The sequence below is a fragment of the Enhydra lutris genome, unplaced genomic scaffold, assembly GCF_002288905.1.
Source record: "Enhydra lutris kenyoni isolate GAN:26980312 unplaced genomic scaffold, ASM228890v2 scaffoldscaffold13, whole genome shotgun sequence".
Classification (NCBI taxonomy): Eukaryota; Metazoa; Chordata; class Mammalia; order Carnivora; family Mustelidae; genus Enhydra; species Enhydra lutris.
This window is the reverse complement of record NW_019154097.1, coordinates 8,030,878-8,054,320: the sequence shown is the minus strand read 5'-3', so window position 1 is coordinate 8,054,320 and position 23,443 is coordinate 8,030,878. Positions and strand designations below refer to the sequence as shown.

The following is a 23,443-nucleotide window of genomic DNA, read 5'->3' as shown; positions in this document are numbered from 1 at the left end:
TTTCCCTTTGGAGACATGTCTTAAAAGAAGTTGCTGTGGCCAATGTCGAAGAAGTTATTGCCTATGTTCTCCTCTAGGATTTTGACAGATTCCTGACTCACATTGAGGTCTTTCATCCATTTCGAGTTTATCTTTGTGTATGATGTACACACCATATTCGAATGGTCAATTTTCATTCTTCTATACATAGCTGTCCAGTTTTCCCATTTATTGAAGAGATTGTCTTTCTTCCACTGGATATTTTTTCCTGCTTTATCAAAGATTTTTTACCATAGAGTTGAGGATCCCACAGCTGGGTTCTCTATTCTGTTCCATTAATCTATGTGCTGTTTTTGTGCCAGTAACATGCTGTCTTAGTGATCACGGCTCTGTAATATAGCGTGAAATCAGAAAACGTGATGCCCCCAGCTTTTTCTTTTTCAACATTTCCTTGCAATTCGGGGTCTTTTCTGGTTCCATACAAATTTTAGGACTATTTGTTCCAGCACTTTGAAAAATGCTGGTGGAATTTTGATTGGGATGGCACTGAAGGTATAGATTGCTCTGGGCAGTATAGACATTTTTACAATGTTTATTCTTCCGATCCATGAGCATGGAATGCTTTTCCATCTTTTTGCGTCTTCTTCAATTTCCTCAAGTACAGATCCTTTACCTCTTTGGTTAGGTTTATTCCAAGGTATCTTATGGTTCATGGTGCTATAGTAAATGGAATCAATTCTCTAATTTCCCTTTCTATATTTTCATTGTTAGTGTATAAGAAAGCAACTGATTTCTGTGAGATTTTGTATCCTGCCACATTACTGAATTGCTGTATGAGTTCTAGTAGTTTGGGGGTGGAGTCTTTTGGGTTTTCCACATAAAGTATCATGTTATCTGCAAAGAAAGAGAGTTTGACTTCTTCTTTGCCAATTTGAATACCTTTTATTTCTTTTTGTTGTCTGATTGCTGTTGCTAGGACTTCTAGTACTATGTTGAACAACAGTGGTGAGAGTGGGCATCCTCGTCGTGTTCCTGATCTCAATGGGAAGGCTGTCAGCTTTTCCCCATTGAGAATAATATTCGCTGCTGGTTTTTCATAGATAGATTTTACGAAGTTGAGGAATGTTCCCTCTATCCCTATACTTTGAAGAGTTTTAATTAGGAATGGATGTTGTATTTTGTCAAATGCTTTTTCTGCATCAATTGAGAGGACCATGTGTTTCTTCTCTCTTCTCTTATTGATTTGTTCTATCGCATTGATTGATTTGTGAATGCTGAACCACCCCTGCATCCCAGGGATAAATCCCATCTGGTCAGACACACGAAAAACTGTTCATCATCATTAGCCATCAGGGAAATCCAAATCAAAACCACATTGAGATACCACCCTACACCAGTTAGAATGGCCAAAATTAACAGGACAGTAAACAACAAGAGTTGGAGAGGATGTGGAGAAAGGGGAACCCTCTTACACTGTTGGTGGGTATGCAAGTTGGTGCAGCCACTCTGGAAAACAGTGTGGAGATTCCTCAAAAAATTAAAAATAGAGCTACCCTATGACCTTGCAGTTACACTACTGGGTACCCAAAGATACAGATGCAGTGAAAAGGGCCATCTGTAACCCAATGTTCATAGCAGCAATGGCCACAATCACCAACTGTGGAAAGAGCCAAGATGCCCTTCAACAGACGAATGGATAAAGAAGATATGGTCCATATATACCATGGAATATTACACAACCATCAGAAAGGATGAATACCCAACTTTTGTATCAACATAGACAGGACTGGAGGAGATTACGCTGAATGAAGTAAGTCAAACAGAGAAAGTCAATTATATGGTTTCACTTACTTGTGGAGCATAAGGAATAACATGGAGGACATTAGGAGAAGGAAAGTAAAAGTGAAGTGGAGTAAATCAGTGGGGGAGATGAAGCATGAGAGACTGTGGACTGTGAGAAACAAACAGGGTTTTAGAAGGGAGGGCATGGGAGGATGGGTGAACCTCGTGGTGGGTATTAAGGAGGGCACTTATTGCATGGAGCACTGGGTGTGGTACATTAAAAAAATGAATCTTGGAACACTGAGAAAAAAAAGAAACACAGAAGCTCACACCACTGCTAGTAAAGATGAAAGAAAAAGCAAAGTCAGAAGTTGTAACAAATCCTTTCAGGTACTAATGTCTACCCCATTACAGGCTAGTCTATGTCTCTACTCCAGTTCTTCTTCCTTCCCCTCCCCACTACTCCCAAAGCCATGTCCTCTCTTGAGGGATTTGTCCTATTCCTCTCCCTGTTCCAGCTCTGGGGAAAGCATATATATGCGCTCTTCCTCTTTTAAATATGCTGCAAATCTCTGTGAACAAGGCTAAAACCCTGACCATCAACTGAGTTTGGTCTTCAAAGCACTCAGTGGTTCTTCTCAACTCCACCCTTTTAGATTACCTAGCAGCAGTAATGTCAAAGTCAGCTTGTCAAAATACCAAGTACCATACAAAATGAAAGTGAATTCTCTAGTCTAGTTCAGATAACACTGCAGTCTCAAATTTAGGGCTTCAAAACAAAAAATATGATTTATCCAGACATTTCTCCAGAAAGTCCAAGCACTTAAGAAACATCATTTTTGATTCACATACAACTCCAACTTGCAAGACTAGGGACCCACTTAAATTCTCAATCACTTGCTTCTCCACAATACCTCCATTTGCTAATCTCCTGAGCTCCACGGAATTAGCTGATATTACGTTAACTGATATCAGAGAAACCCACACTAAGAACAGGTTGCCTAAATGGCAAGATGAGATTTAATAGGGGCAATTACTATAAAGGCTTTCATTTAGTCTCAAAATAAAATAAACTGCACAAGTACAGAATAAAGATTTGCTTAGCAGATTTGGGGAATCTGTTTAACAACAGATTTGAAAAGAGTCAACAGCATTTACTATTAACTGTAGCCATGGTGATGGGGGAGACAGAGGGAGAATTGGACACAAAATTCCAAAATGTCCAAATAATAAGTAATCAGTAAATGTTACTTGAACATCAATCTGCCCGTAAATATGAGTCAGAAAATCAAAGAATGAATTCAACAAAGTTCGATCTGAAACTTTGGATCTGTGGAGACAACCACCTCATTTTATAGATGTAGTGTCAATTTACCTTACTCCAATAATAAATCAAATCATGAGGTCAGGATGTGGTAAATTTTGTTTCATAAAAATCATTTCCAAACTACAGCTCCTCCCTATAATGAACTGACTGCCTCACAGAAGATAATGACTTCTCTGTCATTAGAGATACTTAAGTAGAGGCTTAATAACCAGTATTCAGAATTTGTGAAGTAGGGATCTCCTGCATTAAGTAAAAGGTTAATCTAAAACGTTACAATTTTTTTTTTTTTTTTAAAGTAGACTCCAGGTCCAGTGGGAGGCCCAGCATGGAGTCCAATGTGGGGCTTGAACTCAGGACCCTGCATCAACACCTGAGCTGAGAGCAAAAGTCCAACACTTAACTGACTGAGCCACCCAAAGTCACATCTACATTTCTTTAAAAGTAAGATTATATTATTTTACAAGTTATATCAAATATTAAACATTCATGTTTTCATTTTTTGACCAATTGAACTTAAGTTCACATCTTCAAGGTACAGCGATTACGGCAGCACATCTCATTTTATATTGTTTGTTCATCTCGTCATTAAACTGTGAACTTCTTTGGGTCAGGGCCTGGGTTAGTATTTTATGAGTACTTTATGCATCTCTGCATTACTAGACCCTGGCACACAGGAAGGGATCCAGTATGTTTCTTGAATAAACATTCCAGGAGTGTCTCTTTAGTATGTGGGTGGTCGCTACCACCAAGGTCCTCAATAAAATGGCAAGCAAATTTTCTCTTTTATCCTTTACTACCTTCATTTTTGAAGTCCTTTTCCCGTCTCTCAATGCTCTTTCAACTATCCAAAACTCCCACTTAGGTACCTCCCTCGTGCCCATGTGATATAAAATATCCCATTATCCAGAATAACTTATTCCTCCATATAAATGGAAGGCAACCTGACACTTTCAAAATGACAAATGAACATAACCTGTGATCCAGGAGGAATGTAGCTTAGAGATATACTTTACATGTGTTAATATGCCTTACGTACATGGTTATTAATTTCCTAAGAGTTTATACTAGATTGTTTCTAATCTTGCCTATGCATGTATCAATAGAACCGGTAAAATAACATAATGGTCCCACTATAAAATGGAAGACTGTAATATCAAAAAAATGTTTTCTATGTATTAATGTATTATGTATGTGTTATATATGTATATATGTATTATATATGTAATAATGTATCAATGTAGACTGACCCCTAAGATGTACTAAGTAAAAATCTGCATAGTGCAGAACTGTGTATTTGATACAGTAATATCTGTGCTAAAAAGCAAAGGAAGGAGGGAAAATGCACACACACAGATATTACAAAGTATTTCTCTGGAAAAAAAGAAAAACACTGGCTTCCAAGGAAGGGAATTGGATACCCAGAAGATAGGGGTGGGAGGAGACTTTTCACTACACACTCTTTTGTACCTTTTGAATTTAGAAAAAACGTGAGTGTATTAGATCTAATCAAAGTTACAAAAAAATTAAAAATGCCTTTCCACACTCCCATCCCTTTCCCCTATACTATCTTCAAAACTCCAACTCAGGATATTTACTCTATGGAGCATAGATACTTCATGCTGATTTCAAAACTTTAAAGTTCTTTCTGGAAAACAATTTGCCAAGTAAGAGACTGTAAAGCCCAGTTCTTTTTAATCCAGGAATTCTACTTCTTAGAATTTAGTCTAAAGGAATAACAGGAGATAAGAGCAAAGACATAAGCACACAGATGGTTGTTACAGTATTTTATGGTTGAAAACAACCTATATGAATGACAATATGGTAGTGACAAAATAAATTACGATACAATCATAAATGGGATACTATATAGACATTAAAGCTGATATTTTAGAAGCATTTCTAAGGACAAGAAAATGGTCATACTACTAAAACTATATATAATGGGATTACAATTTCATCGCTATTGAGTGGTCATCTTTTTTTTTCCCACGTCAACAAGTTGGGGGGGTATGTTGGTATACATAACAGATGTATGCACTGTGCCTTACCCTAGCCCCTAAAAAGAAATGGAGAAACTTTTATTTCTGATGATTAGCGCTAAAAGAATAATTGAATATCTTACTTTTCCCAATAGAAACACACTTTTATAGTTTCTCATTATATTTTATGTTGACTAGTGGGTATTATAAAAGTATGGTAGTTAACATAATGGAATTCAGAGACAAAAAGACTTAAGTTCAAATCCTATTTCTGCCAGACAGCCTCTAAGTAATCTTGGGGAAACTGCTTAACTTTTTTTAAGCCTGTTTTCTAAATTTGTAACAACAGCAATTTCAGAAGATGAGGACTGAGTTAATATATACAGATATAAGAATACTTAGCAGAGTACCTGGCAGATAAAATGCTCGACAATTCATTTATGCACTCATCCAACAGGCATTTAATAGCACCTACCACGTGCCAGTTCCTGTTATATATGCTGGACAGAAAATCAGAGAAAATCTTTACACAGCTGTAGGAGACAACATTGACACACAATATCTAATGTAAACAGTGTGCACATAAAGCAGTGAACAGTCCCAGCAGCTATCTGTGTATCTCTGCACTCACAGATACCCACAGAGCTTTTCCAGCAATACGATTGTCTGAACAGGGTTAGATCCAAGAACTTCACTGTAGTAGCATGAGATGTACCTACAAGAAAGTTTATTTTCAGTTCCAACCCGAACTAAAAAGTGCTGGAACACAGCCAGTGTGCACATATCCCTAACTAATCATCATAACTAGGGGCACCTGGGTGGTTGAGTCGGTTAAGTGTCTGACTCTTGCTCTCAGCCCAGGTCTTGATCTTGGGGTGGTGAGTTCAAGCTCCCTGTTGGGCTCCATCGTGGGGGTGGAGTTCACTTTGGGGGAAAAAAAAAAAACTCATAAAATGTTCATGCTAAGAGGAACCTGATAATTACCTGATCTTAACCTCCTGTTTTACAGATGAGGAAACAGAAGTGCCCAAATAGTTACATCTACATAATCTAGATATATTCTAAAGGCACAGGAAAAAAAGGATTGTTAGAAAAATCTATGGTGATTTCCCCCAAGTAGGACAAGATGAAGGACTCAAGCCTTCCTCTGGAGAGCAAGAGTGGCTATAGGTGATGTAACTTGGTTGCATAGGTACTGAGGTACAATGATGAACCTAAATCAAAGTGGCAAATCATTCTGGGCTAAAATGAAGTTGAAACAGAACTGTGGTAAGAGAAGGAAGTGGTAACCACCCACCAGCTGCCTTTGAATTAAAGGAAGAGCAGAGTCAAGAGTCACACCTGGGCCTGCAAACAGCAAAAGGCCTCCTAGAGCCACAGCTGAAGAAAGAGCTGGTGGCACTATGCAGTTCACTATTTTAGAAGCACAGAGTAAGGCCTAAACGTCTTTTACCAGGAAAGAACAGTGTATGCAACCTGTGTAGGAACAAAAAAAAGACCTTTAGGAGGAGAGAGATACCTACCATGAGATTCCTGCTCTCGAGGAGCTCACAACGTAAGGTGAAGAAGAGCCGACATGCTACAAATGGAGGGTAGCGCACACAAGGGGCTGAGAGAGCAGAGAGAAGGGAGACTTGTCTCAAAGATGGTGCCTCCCCTGAGCCTTACAGAAGGCTAAAGAAGAAAGGAAAGTGTTCCCAGGAACATGCTGTACAAAGATTTGTATATAGATTCGGGAATAAGAGAGTTAAGTAGTTTAGAAAAATGTAAATGGATCATATAATCGTGACATAAACAAAACTAAAAAAAAAAAACAAAACAAAACAAAAAAAAAATAACAAAATTCAGCACCTATTCATGATAAAACACAAAAGTCACCACATAAAGAAAGCCAATTTCTTAAACGAAGTGCTTTTCTTAAACAAGCAATAAATAGAAAACAAAAATTTGGGATGCCTCAGTGGCTCAATCAGTTAAGCACCTGCCTTCAGCTCAGGCTGTGACCCCAGGGTCCTGGGATCAAATCCCACATGGGGCTCCACATGAGAAGCAGGGAGCCTGCTCCTCCCTCTGCCTGCCACTATCCCCTGCTTGTGCTTGCTCTCTCTCGCTCTCTCTCTCTCTGACAAATAAATAAACAAAAATCTTAGGAAAAAAAGGAAAACAAAAATTCAAAAATATATCATTTACAAAAGCATCCAAAATCAAATATCTAGGAATTAATCTAACAATACATAAGACCTGACCTCCAAAGGGAATGCTTCAAAGCATTACTTATTTGACATAAATTAAGAAGGATATAAAATAAAATTTATTTATTTGTAAATGGAGGAACATGCCAGTCTCCTCACTGGACGATTCAATACTATAAGATATCAATATTCTGCAAAGTGATTTGTAAATTTTAATAAGTGAATGTATTATTTATTTTAACTTTTTCTTTTAGTTGTTATGAATTTCTAATTTGGGTATTCTTTGTAGACCTTCTTATCATCAATTTCTGGAAAAACTCAAGAGGTATTTTAAAAGAATACTGTTCATGATCAAAAAACTGGAATGTATTATATCTTTACTACTGTTATTCAAATATTCTTTTCTTCATCTATAGTGAATTTATCAATTTCTTATTGTATTTTTAACAGTTCTGGCCTTATATATTTTGACATTATTAGTTGCATAAAGATTCATGACATGTCTTGAGAGACAGTACTTCATCAATATAAAATATACCTCTTTCTTCCCTTTAATGCTTTTATTGCTTGAATTTTGTCATGTATTAATCCTACTGTATTTAATCTTTTGGGGTCAGATTTGCTTTTTTCTATTCTACTATTTTCAACATTTTCATGTCACTTTAGGTGTCTTTTGAAAAAAAAAAATAGCTAAGTTTGAAGCCCTCTGTGTACATTATTAATCCAACCTGAGAATCTGACTTTTCAGAGAGAAATTCAACTCTTCATTTTTATTAAGCATTCATAGACTTATAACTGTCACACATTTACCACTTATTTTTTTAACTTGGGTTTTATTTTTGTTAAAGTTATGTATGTATAGAGTTTAAGGTGTCAAATAGTTCTACAAGACTGTTACCCACACAACAAAAGAAGGTTTCAGCCCCCCCAACACCCAGCCCTTCCTATTTCCTGCTCCACAGAAGGAATCACACTTTCTATACTTGAGTCTCTTAGTATTTAGCTTTATGTCATTCCCATACATTTTCAGAACAAAAACTCACTGAATTTAGCTAAAAGAGGGATGGTAGAGACACTGATGGAAATTTCAGGAACCTGATGAACCACACATACAGTTACTCAAGTTTTAATTTCTTTTTTTTTTTTTTAAAGATTTTATTTATTTATTTGACAGAGAGAAATCACAAGTAGGCAGAGAGGCAGGCAGAGAGAGAGGAGGAAGCAGGCTCCCTGTTGAGCAGAAAGCCCGATGTGGGGCTTGAACCCAGGACCTGGGATCATGACCTGAGCCGAAGGCAGCGGCTTAACCCACTGAGCCACCCAGGCGCCCCTCAAGTTTTAATTTCTTGACTTCCCTAGTCTGAAATTTTCATCTTCCTTGTCAAACAAAATATCAAAGCAAGCTGTTCAATTCTGGTTGCAGTCTCCTAGAGGAATATGGCTAAATTAAACCAAGCAAGGACAAAAAGGCCAGCTAAAATGGTGGGACTTTTATACTTTTACAATACTCATGTTTCTATAGTATTTTATAATATTTCTCACCATTAAATCCATGACTTCTTTGGGGGCATGAAGATGTGAGCTTCTAGTGCTGTCTGAGCTCCTTTCAGAAGAACCAACCAAGGAAAGTTTTCAGACAACATGAAACAAATATCCAGGGGCTTAGCACTGTGAATATAGGTTTCAAATTGCTGTTAGCATTGATGCTACCTAGCATTTTGGTTACTGAAGAAGACCTCTATTAGGGGGTTGGTTATTAAAAGATAAGGGTCTGCCAGGGCTTGATGTTATTAGCCTTTGGAGAACTGAAGATAACAACATCGAATTATGCTGTACAGAATTATGTAGCATATGTATAGAATTGATGACATCTATACAGAAGTCAGTAATTACTAGGCCCTAGCTATGGTTTAGAATGTTTCACAGGTGATTGTATCCATTTGCTCCATGAGATTTTTTCTCCAGTTCCAGGATCTCTAAGCTAAATTAGATGCAAGCACCCAATTGCTTAGACAGCTATTTCCTTAGGATAAACCATCTGTTTGCAATGCCCAGCTAATTCTGAGTCTGTTGCTCCCTGAAGACCATCCCCCACAGTTTCTGCCTGACTCCTAAATTCATATTTATTGAAACTCCTCCCTCCTTCTCCTTTTCCCATCATAAGGCAAGGGAAGGCTAGATCTAACAAAACTTAAAGGATGGGAAATGGTGGAAAGTCCCTAGCTAAAAGAATACGTGGCCATGTTTTTTATTTTTGGGTTTTTAAAGAATAAAGTGGAAGAAACGACTGTGATCTTGGAAAAAAGACTACATGAAGGGAGAGAGACCCAAGCTTATAAATGCATTATAAATAAGGAAGAGAACAAAAGTTAAAATTTACCATGGGAATGGTGAAAGCAAAACAATAGAAAAAAAAATTAGAGCATTTGTTCATAGGAAAGTGATCTACAGTGATGACTATGTTAATTGGCTTGTTTGTTGGTGATTAGGGAATTTCAAATTTGCAATGCACAACTACCCTTTGTAATTAAAAAAAAAAAAACAAAACAAAACAGGAGAGAGAAAAGAAAGAAAAGGAAAAGAAAACGTCATGACAGATCTGTGGTTCTCAATCAATCCTTGAAGAATGTCAAAGAAAGGGCCTAGAATGTGTATCCCAGAGGCACTGGATCCTGATTGTTTTATTTCCTTTGGCTAAAGCAAGTACTGCTGGTTTGTCTATATTTAGAAAGATCAATGACAGAAACACATCTGGGATGATGAGGAGATACTACAGATTTATTTAAATTATGCTCCAGCAACTTTTTATTATGAAGATTTTCAAATATTCAGAAAAACTGACAACTGCAAACACCTATATACTCACAACCTAAATTCTGTAGTTGTTACTATCTTGTTATATTGATTTCATCATTATTTATCCATCTATGTATCCATCTGTTGAGGGTCTGATTTGATAGTATTTAAAAAGATCTTCCACAAATTTAGGTAATTAAAAAAATCATTCTCCCTAATGGAGACTTGGGTCATGATGAAAAGGGATGCTAAGTGAGGTTCTGAGTGAGGAAGATGTTGGATTCCTGTTTAGTCATTAGCTTAATTATTATCCTGAAATTACCCTGATTATCCTGAAATACCACATACCTTCTGAGCTGCAGTTTCCTCATCTGTAAAATAAAGTGAGACAAAATGTAATCATGATCCCCTTAGTTATGATCCTTTCTAGCCTAAAAATTCTGTTTCTATGAAAAATAGTTTCCTTAATAACTGCCATTTACTTTGTTTTCTATGTAGCAGGAAGTATGCTATAATTTCATTTACTCTTCACAGGTCCTTTAAAATTTTTGAGATACCACATGAAAACTACCAACTGTTTTTAGTAGCACGTAGCCAGTCTGACCTATTTCCAGTTGTACTTCCCCTTCACATTTTCAGTACTTTTTACTAGCATCAGTTTTGTATTGCTTTGGTGAACTAGTTGGAACCAGCAAACAGAAATTATCTATGCTCACTGAGAAAAACAAGCAACCTCTAGTCCCTGGTTTGTAATTTTTTTCCAAATGTGAAATGAGATAAAACAGCTAAAACTACTTTAACTTGTTTATTTTGGTAAAATAATTACATATAATTATTGTTGAAGAAAATCTACAATACACAATCTTGGTGTTTTTATTTAAATCTGTTGCACACTGAATAACAAAATTAAAATGTCAGTTTTTCAATTGCAGAAAGTACTCAAATCAACAGCCATGTGCTAAACAAAGAGACTCAATTAGAGCACATTATGGTTTGATTTGGGAATGAATACATCAAGGAAAAAAACCAACAAAGACCATACATATATTGTCGTGTTTGTACAAACGAAAAGCCATAGTTAGTGACTTTCTCTCTCTACATTCCTCTTCAGGCTTAACTATCTCCATGTTCATTACTGTCAAATATATTTATCAGTTCTCACTTCTAAAAGAAAAAGCCATTTGTTTTTGCTTTTTTCCATGAAAGCTACTTGTATTTCGATGCATATTTAAAGATCTTATATTGTAGAAATGTAACAGGATGCCCGCACAAGGTGTCCTAGAACTATAAATACGCACTATTATGTAATCAGTGAGGTTCACACCTAGGAAATCTGGATGGAATGGTTATCCTAAAGCAAATGAACAAAAATAAGGAGGCTCAGCCCTGTTGATGAGAACGAAACCCTGGAACTGCAGGATAAGGAAGGAAACTGAATCTACGCAAGTCATGGAGAGTGATAAACCCAAACTTTTCACTTAATTTCCCATGCCCCTATACAAAGACTTCTATAATAGATGATGTTCAAGAATAGGAAGAAACTTATTTTTCCCATTGAACTCGGCATGTCTCCAATCAAAGAATAGCCTTCATGGTAACATCCGTGGGTATCTTTGACATGGATATTGGGGTTACTATGCAACCTACATGTGTAGGGCCACACTCTCCGAGTGAGTGTGGTCTCTCCAAAAGGAAGTCATCGTTCCCAACATCCATCACCCAGAAAGGAGGCAGCTCTTCAAAAAGGAAACCCAAGCAAAGACACTCTCTGCACCTTGCTGTTTTGGCCCTGTTTGAAGAAAGATAAATGCCTAGCTCTATTCACTTCTGGTGGCAGCACTCAGATGATGGAGACAGGCCAAAAGATAAAGACATGAGGAAAATGTCTTTGTAAGCCAGCCTGAACAGTTTCATGTTGCTTTCTCTATTCATTAACCTCCAGCTTTTAGCAAAGCTTGATTTAAACGCTACAATCTTACCTCAGCTGTTCCACTGGCATTAGGGTAAGACTAGTGTGTCCATACTTGGATCACAGACTTAGTATGAAGAAGAAAAATGGTAGCATGCTCCTCACTACATGTTGAAGAGATTCTCTGAGAAAGAGAATCAGGGCTGAGGTCCAGCAACCCCTTACCACTTAGAGATTCTCCCTGAGTTGCATCTTTGTGTCTGCGGTTCCTCTTTATTAAGGAAAGTGGCAGCCTCCCATAAATGCTCAATAATAGGCAACAAAATGCAAATTATCAGGTTCCCTTATTGCTCTCACTGCTAGAAAACACAGAGCTAACTATTGTGTTCAACTACAAAAGCTTTCCTCAGCTAAAAGTTATGGATAATTGTTCTTTCTTTTCCCCTTTTATTTATTGGCTCTTATCTTTCTGATCATTAGTTCTGGTCTTACTGCATATGTTTTTATTTCAAGTTTCCTAAAATCCTTTTCTGGAAAACAGCCAGAGTACACAAGCTGATCAGTGAATAAATTTTTCCCACATAAGAAAGTTACAAAATAACACTCATCTCAAAGCTATGAATGCTAGGGAGGTTGAGAGCCTGTATGTTTGCCTCTTTTCTACCTCATTCAGGAAAGATGAGATGAGACTCTCCTCATCCAGGAGAGTCAAAGAGAGCATGAAGGCTAATGTCAGTACAATCAAAAGATCACAAATAATTCTGAGTACATACTTCTTTGGCATTGGAAGGGGTAAAGGGAACAAAGCACAGATCTGCAATCCAGGAGAGAAGAGTATCTCAGTGAACAGAGCAAGGTTCCAGATCTAAGCTAGGAGTTCAGGGTCAAAATAAATACTTCACTTAAGGTGGCTTTTTAGGGCACCAGAATTGAAAGACAGCAAGAGAGAGAATGAGGTGGAAGGCAAATGTTGGTAATTGCTTCTTTGCCTAAGATTCCCTCCCATTACCAGCCATGTTCTAGTCTTACATCTTGCTGCCTACTCCACTTGATGATGCTACCTTTACCTCAAACTCAACATGTTCAAATCAGACTTCATTTCCCCTCAATCTTTCTTTCAGCTATTTCATTACTAGGCATTACTAGGCATAGTTAGGCATTATGCAGGTGTAAAAATCCTGGTCATTCTTTTTTGATTTCATGTAGTCCTTAATTTTCGTACTTCAGCTTTCTACAACTAAGATCTACTGCCATTTAACAAATACTTACGGAGAGCCTATAACACACCACATACTGTCTGTGTCCTTTACACTGGTGAACAAGACAAAAATATCCATTATCACAGAGCTTATATTCTAGTAGGAAGAAGGAGATAACAGACATAGTAAATAAGTAAATATGGGTAAGTAAATAAAGGATTTCAGGAGGTAGTAAATGTTACAAAAAAAAAAAGGCAGAATAGGATAATAGCAACTTTTTAAAGGGTGGTCAGGGTAAGCCTCATTGAGAAAAAGGTTAACATTTGAGCAAAGATGTGCAAGAGGTGAGGGAGGAGGCTGTGCAGGTACATAGAGAAGAGCATGGAGGCAAAGTGACAGCCATATAAACAAAGGCCCCACTACCAGCTCCTATGATTTCTTTGAAATGTCATAGAACCACCCTTCTACTCCATTCCCAATGCCTCATCCACTCTAAACTCTACCCATCCCACAAGGCAGGAGATCAATTCCTACCATTTCTATAAAGCAGTGCCTGTGGTTGCTATTATTGAATCTGTAATTATCATATTTCCCAAACATCTTATTTCTTGAAAGCAAGTTTGCCTTTCTCTATTTCCCATTGTGTTGGCCTCTACTAAATATTCGTTAAGATTGAATGAGCTATTTCTTCTACAAAGTTGAAGCTCTTTGCCAACTTAAAAACACGTTTTTTCAAAGATTTTATTTATTTACTTATTCGAGAAAGAGAGAGGGAGAGAGAGAGAGCATGTGCCACGAGAAGCAGGTTCTCCACCAAGCAGGGAATCCAATATCGGACTCTATCTGGGACTCCAGGGTCATAACCTGAGCTGAAGGCAGATGCTTAATCAACTGAGCCACCCAGACGCCCCTAAAAACACTTTTATTAGCAGAGTGCGCCTGGGTGGTTCAGTTGGTTTAGTATCTGCCTTCAGCTCTGGTCACAATCCTGAGGTCCTGGGATGGAGATCCAGCATGGGGCTCCCTGCTCAGTGGGGAGTCTGCTTGTCTCTCTCTCTCAATCCCTCTGCCCATCCCTGCCACTTGTGCACTATCTCGCTTGCTCTCTCTCAGGTAAATAAATAAAATCTGCTTTAAAAAAAAAAAAACAACAAACTTATTAGCTCTGATAAACTACTGAAAAAGACAGAATGATTAAAAAATGGTTTTATCATATTAAAAAAAAAACATTGGGGGGGTAGAACAAGCCAAAGTGTTCATGGTGGACAGTGACAGCTTTCTTTTCTCAATTCAGATTTTCAGATACTTTCAGGTCTGTGCTCATGTTACTCTGAAAAGCAAAGAGTTTGCTATGAAAATACGTAAATCAATACAACTAATGAGTGATCAACTATCATTAGACTCATCAGAGAGATTCAAATTACCTAAAACTATAATTCAAAGACTACAAGCCTCTGAGTAACTTGGAGTTGTGGAGAGGCAAACTATAGTCAAGACAAGTTGAAGCAAAGGCCCATGGTTAAAAGAAAAGAGGAAACCTTCCTGATGAAGTGCCAAAACAAAGACTTTGCTGTCTATGGAAGCAACACGATATACAGGTAAGAGTACACCGTCTGAAATACTCAAGCGCAGGTCCCACCCTTTATTAACATCATGACCTCAGTTTCCTGGTCTGCAAAATGGAAACACAGAAGCTCTTATTTTGATAAACTTTCATAGATACAAACTAAGTTACAATCTGAGCAAAAATACTGTTCATTCTGCCTACCCAAGCAGATGGAGTTAATGGTCATGCACAATCATCTGAACTTCAGTGGTTAGACTATTGTTAGTCTACAGACCTCTATTCTATCTGAAGCAGTGTCTTTTTAAAAATACATATATTTATGATTAAAAGATGAAAGAATATTAATATCTTTGGATAACATCTAAGAGAGCTGAAAAGAATCTTTGGTTGGAACCAATGTCATCAAACCTACAGTTACCTCTTGAGCACTGGTCACCTGGACTTAGTAACAAACAGACGTTAAAAAAATCTTTTGGAATGGGGCATCTGGGTGATGCAGTCAGCTGAGAACTGACCCTGGGTTTTGGTTCAGGTTGTGATCTCCACCCAGGTCATGAGATGGAGCCCCATGATGGGCTCCACACTTAGTAAGGAGTCTGCTTAGGATTCTCTCTCTCTCCCCCTCCTGCCTGTGCTCTCTCACATGCGCGCTCTCTCTCTCTCTCTCTCTCTAAAATAAATACATCTTTTAAAAATCCTTTTGGAAGGGGCGCCTGGGTGGCTCAGTGGGTTAAGCCTCTGCCTTTGGCTCAGGTCATGGTCTCAGGGTCCTGGGATCAAGCCCTGTGTCCGGCTCTCTGCTCAGCAGGGCGCCTGCTTCCCCCTCCCCCTCTGCCTGCTTCTCTGCCTTCTTGTGATCTCTCTCGCTCTCTCTGTGTCAAATAAATAAACAAAACAAACAAACAAATAAATAAATGAAAAATAAAAATTCTCTTGGAAATTACCTGGTACATAAATAAGAAGATTTTGTGCTATTATACAATTATCACCCAGGGTTGGCTATGAGAATTAAATGACATAGGCAGATAGAATCCTGCCACATTTTTTTTTAAGATTTTATTTATTTATTTGAGAGGAAGAGAGAGCATGAAGCAGGGCGAGTGCAGAGGGGGAGGGAGAGAGAATCCCAAGCAGACCCTGCACTGAGCATGGAGCCCTACAAGGTGCTCCTGCTCCATCTCACAACCAGGACATCATGACCTGAGTGAGCCCAAACCAAGAGTCGAGGTTTAACCCACTGAGCCACCCAAGCTCCCCTAGCACATTCTTATATGTTCTTTCCAGACTGATAAAATGGTACATGGACCACTGAATCTTCAAAAGAAATGTCAAAGCAACCTGTATCCCCTGCAAGTCATATTTTTTTTTTAAGTTAGGAATCATTCTTTATAATGTGTATTCTCTTGGAATGCCAAAACAAGAGAGCAGTTTTACAAAAGGCCAGATCTGATCTATAAAATTGGACCCATACAAACTGAATCCAGACTTACTCTATTCTTACTCTTCATAATGTTTGAGAAAGTGATTGTCTTAAGGCAAAAGCCCTACAAATCAACCAATCATAAGTCCATATCAAAAAAGGTAACCATAAGAAACCTATCTGCATTATCTGGGCCAAAACTGTACAGCTAAAACTGGATCTATTTCAAAGTAGCAACAAACTTAATGTTTATGAATAATGTTTGGATCTGATATTGCGAAAACTCAATTAAGAAAGGCATTAATTACCTAACTATTAGAGCTAGGCTCAGTCAAGATAAACCATAATTTTTAAGAAAGTTTTCCCAAGCCAGTTCTATGAGACAAAGCATGAAAATCACTGAGAAACATGCCAGTATCTGCTCAATTCCAGAAGCAGGAAGCAAAGATGTGACCCAATCACATGATAATAAACCACAGTCCATCTGTTCAGAGAACTTGCATTACGTAAGCCACAACCAAGAAAGAACAGCAAAAGGCAGGCAGTTTGTTGACATGTGCAGAGGGCTCTGTGGTTTGAAGAAACATGTTCTCACATCAAAAGAGCCATCCATAAAATAATGGCATTTTCAAAACCCACGTCATTAGAAATGAACATATCTGATACACTACAAAGATACTACCTGAATGGTGCAGAGTTCAGATAAACTGTTTCAACAGGCCTAAAAGAACCTTTCAGCAAAGGTCTACACATAAGCAGCCCTTCCCAGAGGAACAGATTTATCTCCCTCTCCATTACTTTGTTTATGTCAGTTTCCTATTTAATTTCAAAAACAGAGGAGATCATCTAAAATTCTAAACCTAGACCGTGTAACTGCAAGGCCTTTCAATTACATCCATTTTAATTAAACCCCAGTTTCACCATCTTTTAAACTACTGAAGCCTACTCTTCTCAGTCAATAAGCTCTACACCAGGTCTTTTTATCATCAATATAAAAAAATATTGACCTCCTCTTGAGGACTTTTTAACCACCACCACCATCACCACCACCACCACCACCACCCCTCCCCGCCCACAGTCCATCAGAAGTCACTTTTCATAAGTTCTGTGAAATTCAAGATAACTTCACTTAGGTAAGTCACTTCATTAACCCTGCCCTCCCCCCTCCAAGTCCTTCATATCTTAAAGAGCACAGATTTGGAAGGAGATAATCTAAATTCTTGTCTTAGTTCTGCCTGACCCTGAGAAATTCACCTAACCTCTTATGTTATTTTCTTCCCTTATAAACTGAAGTGACTTAGAATCTTCACCAATTGAATGCCTACCCCTGGTGGGCAGCCCATAGTATTATTTTCCCTTATTCATCCCACTTAGATTACCTTTTTATTTTGTTTCCAGTCACAGATTACAGAGTTTTCAGAACTGGGGGAAAGAAATAGTGGTTACTACATCCAAACCCTACAGTATAGAATAAGGAACTCAACTCTAAAGAGGAACTTGCCAGCCAGTCAATAAAACTTTTGGTTCTGCCCTGGAGTAGGCCTCAGGACAGCTTACCACTCATCAAATCTCCCTCTCTGCCCACTTGAATTCTAGCTACCCTTCAAAGTCCGTTTAAGTCCTGAAGTGTCCCAGAAAGCCTCCCCCAATCACATCAGCCTACATTAATCATTTCTCTCTTTGACTGCTGATGCCTTTCTGTAGGGGAGATATTAAAAATATTTAACAACTGGTTCCAAAATGGTACCAACCAATCAGAAAGGATGTCTGATCAATCAAAACACATGTGACCCAGTGGCAACTGCTGCCTGAACATCAGCCCTACCTATTACTGTCAATACAAAATAGCAATCTCAAACTCCAAAACAACTCTCATTTGGTCTTCAAGAGCTCATGAATTAGAAAATGTGGGTGCCATTTAGATTTTCTGCATAACTGGAGGTGAAGTTGGGTCTAATAATCAAATCTAATAACCAACTGCTCTTTTGTCACATTACACAATTTTCCTATTATTATATACACAATTAATATTGCATAAACTGTACTCATGTAAAACAGTATAAATACCAAAGAATGTTCAGTCAAATGAAATTCATTTAATCAACAAGCATGTAAATGGAACAGAATATAAAACACAGTGTTAGGTTCTGAGAGCATAAAGGAAAGAAAAGACATACCTTTGCCCTCTGGGGACCTATAACACATTCACAAGTATAGATAAATAACAGCACAAGACGGAAGAAATAAACAACCAAACTGTAACCCTAAGTGCTCTACAGTTTGGGGAAATAAAGAATTCAGGAACTAAACCAGTACATGAAGCCAGAACTGAGAACTTCTCTCCCCATACTCCCAAAAGGGACAAAATTAAGTATGTAGTTAAAAGGGAAAAAGAAAAAAAAAAAAAATCAGGAGTCAGTGGAAAAACAGAAATGGTTGGAACTGAGGGCTTAGAGTAGTAGCAAGAAGTGAGATCTTTGGTTGAATACTCAGAGATGGCTTAATCATAAACCACAAGTGCTTCTCTAAGTGCTGAATACAAATGGAAAATCTTGTAAACCCTTTGTGAGGATGCTTGAGGAAGATTAGCTTGGCAGTAGCCTATAGAAAAGCCTACATGAGAGAAACTGGAAAACAACTAAATTTAAGAGTAACAGGCAGGACTAACCTGATGGCTGCATACAAAGAAAGGAAGAGACATTCAAGAGGCACTGATAAAAAGAAGAGTTGGGTTCTAGGCATGTTTTCAAAGAAAAAACTCACATGATGGCAGAAAGGAAACCAGATTCTCACAAGGGATATACGTATGTGTATATATATACACATATATCTCACAAGGAATATATATGTAGACATAGTACAGTACTCATCCGTGTACTAGGGACAGGGAACTAATTTCCCTACAGAAATCAATGTTAGAAAGAGGAGAAGCTAGGCAGAGAAATACAAAACTGACAGACAATAAGGAACAACTGCAAGGTCTTAAAAAGGAAGCCAAATTATAAATTTAAAAGTGCATTTGAGCTTCTTCAGAATGTATGAAAGATCAACATCAACATAACCAACAAGCGTGGGCAGACCAGTCCAGGTAGTCTAGACTCAAGAATTATTACTCACCTGAACCAGCTTTGTATCGTATACATGCCAGTGTAGTCTATAAGCTTCTCCCAAACATGGACTGAGCAATGTTCCTTATATCAACTAAGTCTAAAACTGTTACTTGAATACATGAACGCTTAGTGTGCCAGGCTAAGTGGAAAAGAGTGAACTTAATGCCAATAGGTAACTATTGATTCTCCCACCTGTCCACATATTTACCTTGCCCCCACTCCTTAGACCAGTGTCAAATACCCAGTTTCCTCTAACGTAGGCCCAATATGAAGAGACTCCAGGAATGTGCTAGGAGTCAGAAGGAAGCCAACCTGATTTACATATTGTAAGGGTAAAATTAAAAATTGGATAATAAAGACCAATTATTCATTAGTGGACTGAACAGAAATATGGATTGTGCCAGTCATGTGTGTGCGGGTTTTGGGGGGTTTTTTTTGTTTGTTTGTTTTTGTTTGTTTGTTTTAATTAAAGCACGTAGGTTTTGGAAACACTGAACTCTGGGTGCAAATCCTAACTCCAGTCCCTAGCAATTGAGTATTTAACCTGTTCCAAATTCAGTTTTCTCATCTATAAATGGGCCAAATGCCACTAACCCTGAGGGTTTTATCATAAGCGTTAGATAATGTACTCTGGTGTACTTTACGCGTCTACAACATAGTAAACTCTTAACAGACAGCTACCGGCACTCTCATTCTTGAGCTTTTGTTTTTTAAAACATTTGGTATTCAGTTTTAGAGACAGAAATGTACTTTCACTGTAATTTAGTTTCTAACACTAAGGATCTATATTTCAGTTTCTAGTATTTTAATCTGGATGTTAACAAAGTTTTTCACTGTTCTTTCCAGGGAGATTGATTATGACAACGTACCCCATCCTGATTTAGTATTTTGGAAAACGGAGCAAACATTCTCCCTTGAAAGCCCACTACACAGAGACTACTGATTCAAACCACTGTCACTCAAGAAAAGGAACACTAGCGATATTCCTTCAAGGAAATAAAAGCATTTGATCAATTCACAGAGTCATTTCCATTCAAACATTCCAAACCCCGCAGAGTGAGCAAACGTTCAAGTTTCTACTACGAAAACAATCTGTAGCCTTCTGGTTACTGGATTCACTTCAACACTTCCCAGACGCACGAAAGAAGAAACATTCCGCACATCTTCGTGCCTCCTCCTCCTCACACAAAGCTTCGCGACTCCACTTCCAAAGCCACCCCAGGCTAGAGAAGCAGCCCCTCTCAGCGGGGTCGGGCCGGCGACCTCAGCCAGGGCGGACCTGTGACCCGGGGGTCTCCATCACACGTCGCCCCCTCCCACCGCCCGGCAGGCTCAGAGTTCCTACCCCACCCGGGAAGCCTCGGTCGACCCCAACCCCGCCCCAGGCTCCGGGAGCCCCGGGCACCCTCCCGCTCGGGGGTAGGGGGTGCCCAGACAACGCCACACAGCGCCCCGGCTCCGCCAAGCCCGGCCAGCCACACACCCTCTGGCCCTCGGTCCGCGCCCCCTCTCTCCCCAGAAGGCAGCCCAGTCCTCGGAACGCTCTACCCGACGCCACCTCCCCCAGGGGAGCCGGGAGCAGGGGCCGCCACCGGCTGCCGGGCACATCCACCCGCGCTCAGACACACGCCCCCGCCCCGCCCCGCCCGCGCTCCCTGCCCGCGGTTTGCGTGGCGGCAGCCAGGCCAGGCCAGCCCGGCCCCGGGCCGGCGCCGCCACCTGCGCCCCCGGCCCCGCGCCATGTTTGAGAAAGAGAGGGAGCGAGCCAGAGGCCGGGCCCGGCCCGCGCGCCCCGCAGCCGCCCGCCAGCCCCGCCGCGTTGCCGCTCACCCATCGTCCCCGGAACCAGCGTCGCCGCCGCCGCCAACACGAGGAGGAGCAGCCGGGGACGCGGAGCAGCGGCCGCCGCCTCCATGGTCCCGCCACCACCGCCTGTGGCCCGGTCCGGCCCGGCCGCCGCCTAGCCTCAGCAAGCCTTGCCTCGCCCCACCTCCCGCCGCCGCCGCGGCCTCGCTCCGGCCCTTTGTAACTGCTCGGGGGCTGAGCGTCCATTGGCTGCCGGGCTCCCGCCGGCCCCGCCTCCCGGCCGTCTGCGAGCGGCCGAGCGGGACCCAGCCCGGAGCCCCGCCTACAGGCCCACTGGACAGCCAATCCACAGCCGCGGGCGCCGGCCTCTGGCCACGCCCCCAGACTCCCCCGGGGGCAGTGCTGCCAGACCCCTGCCCCAGCCAGAGCCGCTCCCCGCTAGGAGGAGGCCGGGTAGAGGCAGGGTGTATCGCGCCTTGGCATGGCCTATCCTCGGGCCCCGGAGGTCTAGGGTTATGCGAGGGGTGTGTCTGGGTGTGAGTCGCTTTCGGAAAAAGGCTGTGGCCGCTCTAGGCTCTTTTCTTGTAGCCTTCTCGAAGATCGTAAGATCTAGTACTGACCCCAATCCCACCCGAACCCCATTCACAATCCTGCACCACCAATCCCCAACACGTTCACTCAGATCCGAGGTATCGTCACGCAGCCTTCAACTTCCACTTCTCAAATCCACGCCTCAACTTTCAACATCTTGAATCTTTCCTCAGTGCCTTCCCTATACGACTCAGTCTTCTGTTTCCTCCCGCTGTTAGTGTCTAATCCCAACCGAATTCCAGGCCCTGAAAGTCCTGAAATCCTGGCTTCAGACTTCATTCAGATCCTGAGCTCCGACACGCCCCCCAAATAGCCTCTCTTCTTCGGAACAAAGAGCAGACCCAGAACGGGGCTCCAAATCACACTCCTTCCTTCTGACCTCTTCCTAATCCAGGTGGGAAAGGGAAGGACCCCATCCTCACCCCCAAAGGACTAGGACTCCTCTTCTTAGCTCGCAGCACTCCTCCTTTGGCGGAGGGGGAGCAGTCAATACTTTGACTTGCCTCTGACACGCCTGCACAATAATTCTGAGGTGTCACTAGAAACCCAAATAAACTCGGCTACGTTTTCATTCTGAATTCCTAATTTATTGTGAGACGCTCCACCCACCTTCCCTCTGGGACACCAAAATGAGCTCCAGATTTGTAATTCTTCCTGTCAGACTAGTCCTCTTTTCAGACACAAACACAGCCGAGGAGGCTGTTACATAGAACAGAGAACATTTTTCCACAGAACCTTTTAAGGAGAAAATTTTATTTTCTGTGTGATTTGAGCTTGGAATTAAATAAACCTTGGTGGCAGGAATCAGAGTCACCCTCTAGGATCGATTTGCGAATCACTTTAGCGCTGCTCCTCCGTGAGCACTTGACCTGCCTGCCAAGACTTCCGTCCAGAGCTGTAAGAGAGCAGGGCGGGGGTTTCGGAGCTGGGATCTGAGACCTGCCCTATTCCCCTCCTGAGTAGGACTCTTATTTGAACAAGTCCGTTAACCTTTCTGAGTCTCCGTGTCCTCATCTGTAAAATGGAAATAATATCTACCTCCCAAGGTCAGTGAGAAGATAAAAGATTTGGGGCTTCTTCTCCCCCTCTTTCAAGTTCTATTTCTAGGCCCTTCCTCCAGACACTTCATCCTCTTCCCTGGACGAGTAAGCGAGGGTGGTTGTACACGGAACTTCCTACCTAGGGATGCAGCTACTAACAAAAACATGGCATAGCCTGCTCCCTTGGGCTTTCTTGGTTGCTGGAGGCCATCAGCAGCAAGCTCTCCGCCTACTCCCTGCCATGGGCCGACCAAGCAGGCAAAGACAGCTTCTGGCTGGTTCCAGTCCCAATCTGCGCTCTCAGTTCCAGTCTTTTCAGAGGAGATGTGGAGGGTTAAGTCCAGGTCTTAGGATACCTGATGTCTGTAGACTGTTTTTCCACTGCTCTAGTCTCAGTGTCTTCCATGAGAGCTCAGGAGATATTTATTGTATGAATGAATGAATGATTCTCCTCAGACAAGTGAGGTGTCCTCTCATCAGATTCTCTTATTAGATTCTTCATCTCTAAAATGAAATATTGTAGGGGCCCCTGGATGGCTCAGTCAGTTGGGCCTCTGCCTTCCGCTCCGGTCATGATCCCAGGGTCCTAAGATCGAGCCCCCCATCGGGCTCCCTGCTCAGCGGGAAGCCTGCTTCTCTCTCCCTCTGCTGCTCCCCCTGCTTGTGCACGTGCTTGTTCTCTCTGTGTCAAATAAATAAATATTTTATTTTTTAAAAAAATTAAAAAATAAAATGAAATATTGTAC

The 23,443-nt window shown here is 40.6% G+C and overlaps 1 protein-coding gene across 2 annotated transcripts in view; it reads right to left on the bottom strand.

Annotated features, from left to right (window-relative positions):
• LOC111146071 (transforming growth factor beta receptor 1) overlaps nucleotides 1-21,180 on the bottom strand; it is a 52,086-nt gene extending 30,906 nt beyond the window's left edge. For both annotated transcript variants that reach the window (XM_022501448.1, XM_022501449.1), the window contains exon 1: nucleotides 21,091-21,180. In XM_022501448.1, coding sequence (XP_022357156.1) covers nucleotides 21,091-21,175 — 85 coding nt within the window. In that variant the 5' untranslated portion in view covers nucleotides 21,176-21,180. The remainder of the gene's footprint in view (nucleotides 1-21,090) is intronic.
• Nucleotides 21,181-23,443: the final 2,263 nt, after the last annotated feature.